This window comes from Mercenaria mercenaria, chromosome 3 (assembly GCF_021730395.1).
Source record: "Mercenaria mercenaria strain notata chromosome 3, MADL_Memer_1, whole genome shotgun sequence".
In the NCBI taxonomy this organism is placed as follows: Eukaryota; Metazoa; Mollusca; class Bivalvia; order Venerida; family Veneridae; genus Mercenaria; species Mercenaria mercenaria.
Window position 1 is genome coordinate 58,684,692 of NC_069363.1, and position 14,452 is coordinate 58,699,143.

The following is a 14,452-nucleotide window of genomic DNA, read 5'->3' on the forward strand; positions in this document are numbered from 1 at the left end:
CTATTATTGGCAAACTGCTTCTTAATGGTTCGTTCTTCGTGTTTCCCCAAAAATTCAGTAAGAACCCGGTTCTTATTTCATAATTTTTAACTGACAGGTTTAATTGGGAAGGTCATGATAAGACCACAATCAAATGATAAAGGCAATTTATTTATCAGACTCATTTATTTGTGGTGTACTTTACAGGAATGCAGTGACACACTGATGTTATGAAGTGTGAAAATATTTAATTAAACATTTCACTATAAGAGTTAGCTATGGAACAAATGACTCTTTTAATTCTTTGCTCAACATAATCCTTTGAAACAAACTGAAAACAGTCCGTCATTTTGCTAGACATTCACATCTGTTTTGGCTCCAAATTACAGACAAAATAAATGATGTAATTCGCACTCAGCTTACCTCTGAAGACACAAATTTGTTTGACAACAGCAATTTCATGGTTAATTAGGAAGGTCAGATTTCTTCACCCCCACATATTTGCCAATAAGTAGGTAAGACGTTCTGATAACCGGGCTTCGCCCGGTTATCAGAACCTCTTACCTATACATAGTGATAATCAGAAACGAAATGTTTTAACAAAAGTCGGCACCGATAAAAATGACACATATCTAACGTGTCATGATCTATACATTTTCTGCTAAAACGGGGGGCTATTCTACGACGTAAACGATATTAGATAAAACCATTATCCGGGTCAGTTGAAAAGGCTTGTAAAAGCCACTGCTGATTTATGAGACATGAACAGAGATTATAAAATAACATTATCTAACTACTAACGAGTTTGGCACACACCATATCCATTCACTGAATTGATTTTAACTATACCTATGTATCAAACAGAGACAGTAATTAGATACCTAAACTTACTGAAGGTCATTTACATACACGGCTAATATCTGCTAGACAGGAAAAGACGCGAACTAAACTGATATTTGTTGGATAAAATTACCAGTTCCGTTACATTGATATTGCGATAAGTAAGGTGCAGAGCAACTGTTGTCGTTTAGTCATCGTGGTAAAAGGATGGAAAAAATACATACTTTTGATGAAACTGATATCACCTTTCACAACTTCGATGTACATGTTTCAAAGGTAGTGTAATTACACTTTATTACAGTACTAATAAATACAGGTTAAACGATTTGTATTTGGAAATTTCACGGGTTCTGTAGTGCAGATGATATGCCCCAACGATAACGTAATGTTTACAAATATGACTATAAATAGATTTAAATGTATCATAGGGAATTCAACACTTTGGTAACTTGTCAAAATCTAAATACATTTTTTTTGTTTTTCAAATGTTTGCATCAATTACAAATTGGCTCAGAGGTAAAATAAATACTATTTATGTTCAACAGATCTTTTGCCGTGTGGACTCAAAAAATTCAAATTTTCTTTCTTTTATTTGCATAAAAAAATAGATTCCTTCGTCTTTTCCGCCCATATGGCAGATGAGAAAGGTTTAGTACCATCTCAAAGATCCTATTAGTTAAATGCATGTACTAAAGCGAATAAAGAACACAATATTATGTTATATAGACATATATGCAAATATAAACAAAGCAAGTAACGAAGAATATGGGAACAGAAAGGAAAATGAAAGGAAAAACAAACAAACTAACAAAATCTGAAAACAAAAAAAATCGCCATGAGGATTCGAACTCATACAAAATGAGTTTCTGTTCTTATCGGAATTTTACACGACTTTATACTTACTAGAGTTAAAATGAAACAAAAACTGATATAACTTGTCGTAATGCATTGTTATTGTATATCAGTTATCATGAAATTGACGCGTCCTCGCGTTTGCGCGGGCATCACGTTATCATTGGGGATTAGTAACAGGACACCGACATGACTCGGTACATAATATACAACTGACAACACACAAATATTTTTGTTCAGTTTAACGTCACACCGACACAATTATAGGTCATATGACGACTTTCCAGCTTTGATGGTGAAGGAAGACCCCAGTTGCCCCTCCGTGCATTATTTCATTACGGGCAGACACCTGGATAGAACCACCAACCTGCCGTAAAACCAGTTGGATGGCTTCCTCACATAAAGAATTCATCGCCCCGAACACACATTGGTGAGGGGCAAGTAATTCAAACTCAGCGGCCTAAACACTCGACCACAGAGGCCCCTAACATCACAGAAAAAATGCCACAAATCCTATTTGAAATTTTTACGTCGATATTGAAAAATATTGTTGACATGGCTCTAGTTGATCGAAAACGGTATGCAATCAGGTTTGAGATTTTTTTTGTCAATTACTTGAACAGAAAAAATATATGAAATAAAGCTTGTTTAAGGATTCAACATTTTTAACGTAACTTTGTCAAAATTGAAACATGTTTTAGTAATAATGTACTTGTCCTATCTTGTGTCGCTTTCAGATCAAAATTAATTAGAAAATATATGCGTGGGACCCCGTAGTTTGCTAGCTACAGTGATGTTTATGCGCAGGTTTTCATGCATTAGCAACTTTAATGAAACATACACTTTAGAAATGTTATAAACCACACTCCTTAAAATCATAAATTTTTAAGAATACTTCGAAGGAATCACCTTTTCTTTATTTCAATGAAACGGCGGAAATTCAAATTCTCTGTATTTTTTTTAACGTTATACAGATTTACATAATTTCGATAGATATTCATTTGAGTGAATTATCTGAAAGAAAACTGTCGACAGTCTTAATACCAACAACATAATTAAACGCGAGGCTCGTGACGAGCATTTTATCATCTTTATTTGAGTTTAATAAATTTAAAGCAAGTTTTTCATTTTCGTTCTTATTAGTAAATCTGTGCTGTAGAATTTCCAGCATGTCAATTGTGTATTGAATAAAATTTACAAAACACAACCAAGGAAATAACAGCAGACTAGTTTTGATTGAGCCTGTTCATGAAGGATAATGTACAACACTCCTCACTCCCCCTAGCAACGGCTTAAATGGAGCTCTATTATACAAATATTAATTTAACTTGTATGGCCAAAGAGTGTGTAAAACTTGGGCACATAAGACGCTAACTGAAATTAAGAATATAATTCAACACCAACGCGTACTCGTACAAATACGACCATACTTACACAAGAAATACTGTTATCACAAAGGCGTGCACTTTGTTCGTTCCACGGAATTGAGGGCTATATTTGCACGGACGTGATCGAATGCATTGTCAATGAAACAAGCAACTTAGATCTATCGGACATGTTTATATATTCATAACGTTGATAATGGAACTATTTTTAATCAGCAAAATTATTTTTGCCGTCTTCATTGTTAACTTAATGGTGTGATGTTATTTCTGATTATGTAAAATAGCATATTGATTTCGTACAGTATCAGTACTAAATATATTGAACTCATTCATTAAAGGAATGTTATGCTCGCCCACATAATTGAAGTAAATTTGAATTATTCAGTAATGAAACTGAGTTAATTACATATATGCTCGTACTCTTATACGCCTTTCAATAACGTTTGGCGTAACGCCAAATTAGCGCGTAAATGGATCTGTTACGCACAGATAATTAGGTTGAAAATCGACGTTTAGAAGGGACAATTTTCGGGATTTCGTAATCATGTTTTAAGCTTTGTAATTCAAAAGGGTGATACTATTAGTCATTAAATTTTTAGCAATTTGCACAAAAGGCCATTTTTCAAAATAAACCGTACCATACCCTTTCTTGACGTTTAATGGGCATGTTACAGGTCAAAGCTGGACATATGTCATCTATTGCAACACTTATTGAATACTTCAAAGAACCGATTAGTGAAGACAAATATAAAGAGATTTACATTGCACGTGAGTTTCTCGTCTGGATGACCCAAATGACGGCTGAAGAAATGAAAGACCTTCCGGATGAAATAGATATTCTTCTTAAAGAACATCCAGCGACTGCATTTGCCACACTATGCAAGTAAGCCTAGACTATACCGTATAGATCAATTATACTCTTCTTTTATAGAGCAATACTCAGATAACTCTTATTTCAATTTCAGACATAAAAGAACGTTGAACTAAATATCACTCATACTTGGGTAAACTGACGTTAAGTTTAAAGTCTCAAAATAACACAAAGTCATTACAATTACTATGTTAACCTTGCACATAATACATTCAAAATCAATTATATGAGTTTCGATCAACCATCAGTTATTATGTAATATCGGATGTTAAACAAAGAAGTTTGCAGATGTAAAGCCACAATTGTAGAAATATTTAACATTTTACCAGTATTTGGCCAACATGTGTTAAACATTGTATGTCCGTAGTCCGTCCGTCACTATTCTTCAGACAACATCCTCTCTTAATCCGCTCATCGAATATTAACAAATTTCCACAGGAATGTTCCCTGGATGGTCTACTTTCAAATTATTTAAATACTTTTCCCACTCGGGTGTCGTAAAGGACCACCAGCACTAAAAATATAGAGCATTCTCAAAACGACATCTCTTACGAGAATGTTACGGTTTTAAAATAATTTTATAGGATTGTTTCTTTGATGATCCTCTAACAAATCTGTTTAAATTAATCGGATTCTTCGAAATCCACGGCTGCTTAAAAGCATGGTCACTTTTTCCAATGTTTGTTTTGTGGAAACTTCAAAAGTCTTCTTCTCAGAAATTTCTTCCGGTTTTTAAATACTGTTGCACAAATATTCATTGGGTGAGTTTCTACTAAGATTTTTCAAATGATTAGAAATCTGCCACAAGATACAGCTGTTTCAGTTGTGAAACTTAGGCGACCGGGTAAGGTCCATCTTCACCCTCTTGTTTTATAATTATCTCGCACTTGTATCAATGGTGTTTTGCAGAAACATCAGTCGTCTTGTATAGTTCAATTCATCAGTTTAAAGAAGATGCACAAATATCCAGGGTACGTGAAATCCATTTTCATCAGAAAATAAGCAAGGTTTCTTATCGGAGCCGAATTCTCAATCGTACCGCCGAACTGGTACAAACAACATTGATCAGGATAACTGATATCATAATTACGTGTTATGTTTTATAGTTAATTCCAGTCCGTCTCGAAGGGCCTGTAAAGACAACGAAAAAGACCGGAGTTTTCGAATGTTGTTTCCTTTCTGCGAAACTGTTCGATGGTATACCGGTGTATGTAGTTCATAGGTCTATCAGTGTCAGTTATGTTGAACATTAACATAACAAACGGACCGCCGACTAGCTTTTACATATAAGCTAACCTCGTTAAAAAGCTATTGTACATATCGGCACTTTAGCAGTACGTATTTTCATAATTCGACAGACCCTTATATTGTGCATTGTATACCTTTATCATTAACTTTTCAGCTCAGCAAATATTCAACACCAGATCATATACGGTATTGGAAAGAATATTGGCTATATTCCTGGCCATACAGAAGACGACGACAGTTTAGTAGAAACAGCCTGGGTAGCATTCAAATCACAAGACCGTTGGCACCTTGTTGATCCACAAAACTTTCTTGGTGGCATAAAAGGATTCAGACGCGGGGATGAAATACTTCTGGAAAGTGAAGGCAAAACGGTTCTGGAGGAGCAAGTGGCAACATCGGGAACACGAGTTACATATGTCAACGACTTTTGGTTTTGTCTGCATCCCAGCATATTCATAATCACCTTCTTCCCAGATGACCCAGAATGGCAACTACTTCCACCTAGAAAACGTTTAACCAAATCGGATTTCATTTCTCTACCTTTTCTTATGCCACAATTCTTCATTGCAAAACTTCAGCTATTGAGTGAGCAGGCATGCATCCTGCATACCAAAAATGGCAGATGTACAGTTACATTTGGTGCAGACAAACACGATGCCAGATTTATATCAATGGTTTACGAGCTTTCTCTAAGAAAAGGTACAGGAAATTTGACAGGGGTCGATGTGCAGGATTTACCTCTCTTGGTCATGTATGTACCGAGCATTGACACGTTCTCTTTTAATATTCGATTTCCAGTTGCGGCAGAATATATTTTTAGAACGTATGTCTCCGCTCCGAATATAGACGGTGATGGATATCAGAACTGTTCGGAATTCAGGATAATTTGCTCAGAACCTTACCCACATTGCAAAAAGCTGCCATTGGACGTCGGAAGTATTGGATACGGATTTGGATATACAGCTGTTGACTTTGGCCTCAAAAGTCCATCAACAACCCAACCGAACGTCGTTGTTAAATGCAGTGAAAATGAGGACGTAGAGATGAAAGAACTTACCTTTCAAATAGAAGATGATAAGATAGTCGAAATTGAATTTTCCTCTGACATTGTCGGAGAAGAAAACAAAGAAAATGGTAACAAATATAATGGAATGTTAGTATATCAAATTGCCCAGCTTTGTCAGTTTTTCTTATTTCTGTTTTATTTTATTGTTCTACCAATAATCTCTATAAGGCCTTAAGGCATCGCCACAGTCACAATTCAGTATCAGTTCATATTTTCAAGCTGAGTATTTTTCTCTTGAAAATTGTACTAAAGCCTTAACAGCTGGTCAAATTATCATCAACATAAGAAGCATATGATGATTTATAGTACATATGCCGCTTGTAAAATATTTGAGTCTCGTTTAGACCGAAAATTTACCCCAAAATATTGAAATTTTATGTGCAGTAGAACTCCAATATAAAAAATATTACAAAGACAAAATTTAGTTAATTTCATAGTACAATATGTATACTGCAAACTCCTATGGATTTTTGTCGAAATTGTTCCTGGTTATTGCATTAGACATAAAAAGACAACCCCATGTAAATTTAATTTAAAATGTTGTTTGTACATGCATTACTGACCACAGGTAGCCAGGTAAACCTATACATAATCCTATAATATCACCTGTTTATATACATGTAAATTATGTGTAAACAGATAACACAAATTGTATAAATTGATGGTGTTGGGATTTTTGTGTATAATTCAGTAATCAGGTAAAATTTCAAAATAATTTCTGAAGACTTTATTCTTCACGGTCTGCTTTACAATTGGCTGTAATTATCTTTGAAATGTATTGAATATATATTGAGTTTGACTGCAGATAAAATTGCAAAATTTTGTCATAGAAAAATATCGAATAAAGGCATAATACAGGTAGTAAAATGCACATCCTTCTACTTGCATATGTTCACATAGATATTTAAAACATAATTATGACAAATTTATTGACTTTATTGTTACCACTTAGTCATCTTTTATTTTTATGAAAATTTCCATGTAAAATTTTGAGTCAAATGGCTGCCACTGTAGGCGATGCCTTAAGTTTAAGCGTATGATTTAGTAGACAAGAAAACTGATGATAAAGAGAATACTTTTTATTTCGGCTTACTTTCACCAGTGCATAAATACATACAAATTTAAATAAAAAAGGTATATCATCGCAGTAATAAATGTATGTTTGTAATTATATATTTCAACAATTTAACAACTTTCATTTGTTTTAGTTTCTTATATTTAGCTAAACAAAGGAATGAATTATATGATGATTACAAACGCAACAGTTAGCCCGTGTATAACAAAACCAAATGAATATATATTGATAGAGGATTCAGTGTAAAATTTGTTATACATTTGTTTCAGTTGTCACGGAGACTCACGTTGACGAGGTTTCCGGTAAGTTACACGTGAAGGCTGGAATAAAGAAGGAAGGGGAATATGCACTGTCAATAATTGCAAGAGATAAGCAAAATGATCAGTATTATAGAAGAATTATAAACTATCTGCTCACAACGAAATCTTCTGAGGACAGTAAGTGCTTTGATTGTTTCTTTTGTCAGTTTTGTCAGTTAATTGTTTGAGTAGTTGATTTTCTGTAAAGGAAATTTGCTGCACAAATACAGAATGTATGTTAAAGGGAAAGTGCTTTGTAAAAAAAACTTACGATTACGTTTTTACTTTGATTTGATTTGATTTATATATAACCATGTTAAAGACAATGTGTAATCGACAATTTTATATAATATGTTTCAGACGACCTTCAACTGCGATTGAAGAAAAGAAAGAGAGATTTGACCCTTGAATTTCGAAGGCAAGAATTACTTGACAAGAAAAATGCACTTTCTGAAAGAATCAAGGCAATAGAAAGTGAAATAGATAACCTGAAAAAGATGTGTCAGTAATCAAAATAAATTCAAACTTGCTTCATAACATATATCAAATAAACACCTGAGTACATAAATATTTATGGTAATTTATGTTCAAAGTATCCTACAATATTATACACCATCAGATAAGTTTGTATGTTTATAATATTGGAATCACGATGTCCTGTCTAAATAATTGACTTATAGATTTTAACAGACTATTTATTTATTTATTTATTTATTATAGTTACTCATTTTGGAAGTTCAGAAATATGTCCCGATGTCAAATAGAAATCATAATTAACGTCATTTGCTCATAAATCAGTTCTTCGCTTCAATATCTTAAAATTACACAGTGACTTTTTATTTTTAGGTGACCTAAAATATGAACCAACCCCAGCCGTTCAGAAGTCAAGAGCCTGCGCAGTTATGTGAATAAGTGATATAATAAACTATCTGCTAATCATGTGAAAACAGTCGCTTTATGACAAGTGTGTAGTTACGATTGTGGATGTTTGTTTTATTTGGCTTTTTAATTTCATTGAACTCTACTTTTAATTATAAGGAATTATATTATCAACTACAAAAAAAACTATTCATTTTCAGTAACGTATTATTGCAAGAATCGAAATCTTTGATTCATTGAATGTCTCGCTACGGAAATGTCAAAACCATTTGCCGGGATCACGGAAGATACACACGATGCGGAAGCAGAGAGCGAAACTTCAATGGATGCTTATCTACAATATCCAAAAGAAAACACAACGAACGAGATATTTTGAAGAACACTAAAGCACGTTCAAATATTTTTATAGATACGTTAGTATCTTTGAAAGTTCGAACCGTCGTGATGGGTGTTATATCTTTCATTACCTCTCATGAATATGTCAATCGTACAAGGTCTAGCTATTTTATTGCTTATTTGTGTTATAATCTTCTAATAAGGATTTTATGTAATACATTAGGAGTATTTAATATCTATACATCATACGTAAGTATCTGCTGAACATTCAACGACTGATATTAAATGAATCCAGAGCTCCGAAAAGAGGGGCTAAACACGCCCGAAGTTATAAATGAGTGTATGGACTAAGGAGGGGGCTGGGGCTGGGGGTGGGGGTAATATGGACTCACACTGGGACCTTGTATGTTGACCTACCAACCTACTGTATGCACTCTACGTCATCTCATCGCCACCTACCTATATGCCACAGTAGAATTCAATACCTTTACTCGGGTCACAAAATATGATGGACAGGTTTGACTTTGCTGTAACCTTGACCTTTGACCTAACGACCTGGTAAGCGTGCTCGAATACAAAGAAGAAGTGTATAAAAAGATTTTGGAGGTGGGGTTGTGTAGAATGGGGTGAATATGAGGGGCCGGGTATGGGGAGTAATGTGTTGCACTCCTTAAAAATAAAAGTGGATTTTAGGGGAAGGGGATGTGGTAATATGGGGATTGGTTTGGCGATGGGAAAGCAATGTGGATTGTTGCAGTCCTCTGATCAACTCATCACCACCCACATATATTTCAAGATCAAAGTCAGTACCTTGAATAGGTTAGAAGTTTCGAACCAAAAATACAAGAACAAATTCGAACACATTTTATGACCTTGATCTTTGTCCTACTGACCAAGTTCATGCGTTCTGCACATTGTCTCATCACCCCTTACCTACTCTACTTTTGAAGTCAATATCTTGAATTGTTATTAAGTTATGCTCTAGACACAAAATATGACCGTCAGATTTGACCTTGCTGTGACCTTGACCTTTGACCTTCAGGCCTGGTTTATGCGCTCTGAATGTCGTCTTGTCGCCAATTACCACTGTAGCAAGATTGAAGTCAATAGCTTGAATGGCTGTTCAGTTATGATTTGGACAAGGAATATGAGGGTCAGCTTTGTCCTTTGAGCTCCATTTGTGACTTTGCCTTTTGACCTAAAGTTCATGCGTACTGCGCATCGCTTCTTCGCCACCTATCTTTATGCAGACTTTGAAGTCAATACCTTGAAAGGTTAGCGAAATATGCTCCGGCCAAGAATTATGACAGGCAGACGGACAGACAGACGCACGCGCCATTTATGTTTTAAAACGATAGTATAAAAATGCGAAACAATTTATGAATGGATATATGCAATACTATGCATAAGTTTGAAAGAAGGCAACATATAAACTCATTTTCCGATGGAGCTCGAACATGCCTGCTTGTTTTATCATGAGAGTAATAAAACGGTCAAAGACACGTATAAAACTATATATTAAATTAGGTTTTGATATTTGAGATATTTTTAATCCAGTTCTTTGTCATCTAATATGATATCATAACGTTCGATTAATTGTTTACATTATAGTGTACATGCAACGATGTATATTTGTATATGCATGTTGTGTTTAGTCGTTGCATATTTATTTCTGCTGAGATGTGAAGCCGTCTTTACTATATACAGTCACGTCGAAGTTTGGACATTTCTCCAAATTACGCTAGCATCCAAACCGCAATATACACTGACTGGACCGAAAGTGACAGACACATTAAATGAATGTTAATATATAGCCTCATCGATATAACTAATCTTAGACTAGTACTTTGTTTACAAATTTTAAAGGGCTTGTCAATGTTAAGTGTTTATCAAATTTCATTTATTGTGTAATTTACGATGCATGTAATTTGTATCCTGCTATGAACTACATATAAACACTTGTTCAATCATTTTATTTCTTATTTAGTTTTCTTTTCTAGCTTTCAGGCGCACTTGAAAACATCATATATTAGTTGACCAGTAGTAAACACTTCGTAAGTATTTATAACTACTCTAATCTATACATATTCAACGATGACTGAAAAATTAATTGAAAACTATTATCTCAATATATATCATTTTTACAATCAATACCACACTTTTGCATTAAAAAATAATTCAATTTAGTTACGTAGTTCTTTTCATAAAATTTGTTTTACCGCATAAAATAATGTGATAAAATAGAAATTTATGTGTATGTCACGGGCGGATCAATCATTTGATTATTATTAATATTCTTGAGAGTATTTGATTGATATTAAGTAGGAACATTTTCTTTCAGTAAGAATATGAATATGCTGTTGGTTACATGCTGCATCTGGCTAGTTATAGCAAATGTGGCACTATGCTGTAGGTTGATCATTATTGATATTCTTTAATATAATTGGTTGATATTAAGTAGGAGCGTTTACTTTCAGTAAGAATACGAACATGCTGTTGGTTTCATTCTGCACGTTGCTAGTTATAGCAAACGTGGCACTGTGCTGTGAGGAAGGTAAAAATCACACGCTGTCAAGTGGCCAAGCAGGAATGTGTTTTGCTGGTGAATGCCTTACACATATCGCCGAAGAAACAAGAGAGAGCATAACCTTTACAATCATTGTTAAATGTCCAGAACATCAGTTTCACGTGAGTTGTTATACACAAATATTTGTAGTATATTTTATCTTTTAGATTATGATGAGAAAACCCAAGCAATTACTTCAGGTAAAGTTTTTTTAGACTTATATAATGGTCCGATTTATTCAGATCAATTTCTGCCAAAATAGTGTATTTAAATATAGTTTGTATTGTTGAAGCAATAATTTTGGACATAACGAAACCTAAAAAGTTTTTTTTTAAATATCGATTTTGTTCCAGTTTAGATATAATAGAAATCAAATATTTATGCAATGTATACCATTTCAGGATCCTAATAACACAGGCATGTTTATCCGCGGTAACGGCCTTGGCCTGCAGTGGGACAATGGCACAAAACTATTAAAGACCGGCAAGGATACATGGGAGATAACATCACGTACAAATCATCTATTAATGGATTCCAGTGTCAAAATTACACGTCACAACATTTTCATCATCTTCCTGGCAACAAACTCCAGTACCGTTTGTTTATTGATGACAGGAAGGATATGCTTGATGCAAATTTTGCTATTTCATTTCCAGTTTCTCAGACGTCCTCATATTTTGTCAAAAGAACTGATTTTGTGGTATATCCTAGATTTAATGAATATACCGGGTCACTTCAGACTTTCGAACTTGTTTCTTATTTCATCGGCAAGACAAGAAAATTGACTATTTATACCCCTCCAAGTTTCAGAGAAAACCCATTCAAAACTTATCCGACTTTGATTGTTTTCGATTTAAGTTTCGAGTATGCTAATTTTTTCAAACAAAACTTTGAACAACCAATTATCCGAGTATATTTTGATCGGATTTGGTGACTATAACGATACTGAAAAAGAAAAGGAACATTTATTATCGCCTATACCAAGTCCATTTTACGACTGTATAAATGGTACCTATGCAGATTACTGTGATGGATGTTTACCTGAGAATGCAACTGGCGCGGAGTACCTGAGGTATCTTATTGAAACCTGTGGGAAACAGATTATGTTTCGAGGACAAGGTGATGCAACGCTAAATGTTTTAACACAAGAAGCACTTCCAAAGGCTGAATCTTTATTGAGAAATAGAATAGAAAGGGACAGATTGGGTATTATGGGTTTATTCACTTGGTGGTTGATGTCTTGCTATGCTGCATGGACACGTCCGGAAGTGTTTTCATTCGCAGCTTGTAATCACCCTCTTTTGGTGGCCAAACAGCAACAGGAGTCTTTCAGAGCCGCAGTTCCATTTCATCAACAAAACATTAAAAGAGCCTTTTTTTCTAGCCAATCTCACGGATCAGAAATATTACATTGACGTCGGTGGGGCTGAAACTGATGCCCCATTTAATACGGCACAAGCTGCGGTCGAAGTCGGACAATATATTTCCGGTTTAGAACATTTCAGGTTAGATACAAATGTCTGGACAGACGTGGATCCGTATAAAACTCAAAACTTTAAAGAGTGGGCAAAGCGTATGGGTCAGGCACTCATAACACTACTTCCAGCTAGTGGGGAACCAAGCATGCCTACTCCAGTTACAAGTCAAGCCGACATGCCAATCGGTTCCCTTCTGTGCCTGTTGTTGATGTTTGTATTTGTAATTTAATTCGTTGTTATAAAATTCCACCGGCACAGTCTTTAGCAAGATTGCCTATTGAAGCGACCGTTTCGACAAATACTTTAAGAATACCTACTGGAAGAAATAAAAAAAATACGGATATATGGTTGAACTTGACTTGATTCCTTAGCACTGCTTCTGTTTGGAGCAGAAGTACGATAAGTGTAAAGAGTTCATCCAAAGTTATGTAAAAGATTATTTAGTGTTTAGTGTGCGTTCAGGTTTAACGTCTTTTTCAACAATCTTTCAGTCATATATTACGACGGCGTATTCTTGTAGCAGTGTGCACAATGCCCAACTTTATAGTGCTGCCTCACTGGAATATCACGCCATAGACACGTGATATGATACCCCACAAAGTCACACTATACTGATACCAGGCACTATCCTCTTAATGCTGAGCGCCAGGCGAAGAAGCCGCTAGTGACATTTCTACGTCTTTGGTATGACGCGGCCAGGGATCGAACCCACGACCTCCCGCACTCGAAGCAGGCGCTCTACCAGGCTACCGAGACGGTCCGACAGTATTATTCTATCAGATGTCATATCATTTAATGATTGTTGCAAAAGCTAGAAAAATAATTGGTTTTCGAATGTCATAAATGCGGTTTTATGCTTAGCATATTCCAGATTAGTTTTGTAATTAGTCCCATGACTCTTAGTTTAATTTTTGTACAAAGTACAAAGTCATGTAGATAAACAAACTAGTAATATCATTTAAAATAATATAAAGATTTCTTTTGTATATGAAACTTATCTAGAACTGACCGTGTAATTATGTAAATCATCTTAAGGTATAACCCACCTAATGGTGATTATTTCAAATGTTCCAAACAATGTTACAGCAATATACTGTATCCAGTGAGAGACTTGTATGCAAAATTTTAACAACTTTTACCGTGCCGTTTTTTTTAGTAAATTTTGTATAATTCATGATATTTCCTCAAGCTCAAGTAGAGATAAATTTCAAAGTGATTGTCACTGTCCAAAACGTTTGCAGAAAATTCATTATACCATTAATTTTGATAAAGGAAACGTCAAACTAAAACTAAACAATTATAAAACACAAAATAAAACTGTGAATATCATTTCTTTACTAGGGTGTCTCAAGTAAAAGGATTTAATGAGACAGAATTCTAACTCCAACATTGAAAAAATCAGCTCGAGTCCTGTGGGACTGTTTTAAATTTTGCTCACTTCATTCAAAAATAACCTTGGGACAGAAGTAAAACCTACCTACATTTCTTTCACAATATGTAATCTAAAGAGTAAAGGCAAAATAGAGAACTTTTACCCCATGTACCTCAGTATTTTTAACGATGTCTAACTCTGCCCCC

General features: G+C 34.7%; 2 protein-coding genes across 2 annotated transcripts in view; both read left to right on the forward strand.

Annotated features, from left to right (window-relative positions):
• Positions 1-12,608, forward strand: part of LOC123524632 (kyphoscoliosis peptidase-like) — a 44,893-nt gene extending 32,285 nt beyond the window's left edge. The window contains exon 9 of the mRNA XM_045302960.2: positions 11,798-12,608. The gene's annotated coding sequence lies outside the window, so the exon portion shown is untranslated. The remainder of the gene's footprint in view (positions 1-11,797) is intronic.
• Positions 916-9,144, forward strand: LOC123524633 (kyphoscoliosis peptidase-like). Its single transcript, XM_045302961.2, has 6 exons — positions 916-1,095; positions 3,731-3,939; positions 5,330-6,309; positions 7,586-7,753; positions 7,976-8,116; positions 8,462-9,144. The coding sequence occupies exons 1-6, from the start codon at positions 1,027-1,029 to the stop codon at positions 8,521-8,523; spliced, it is 1,629 nt and encodes a 542-aa protein (XP_045158896.2). The 5' UTR covers positions 916-1,026; the 3' UTR covers positions 8,524-9,144.
• Positions 12,609-14,452: the final 1,844 nt, after the last annotated feature.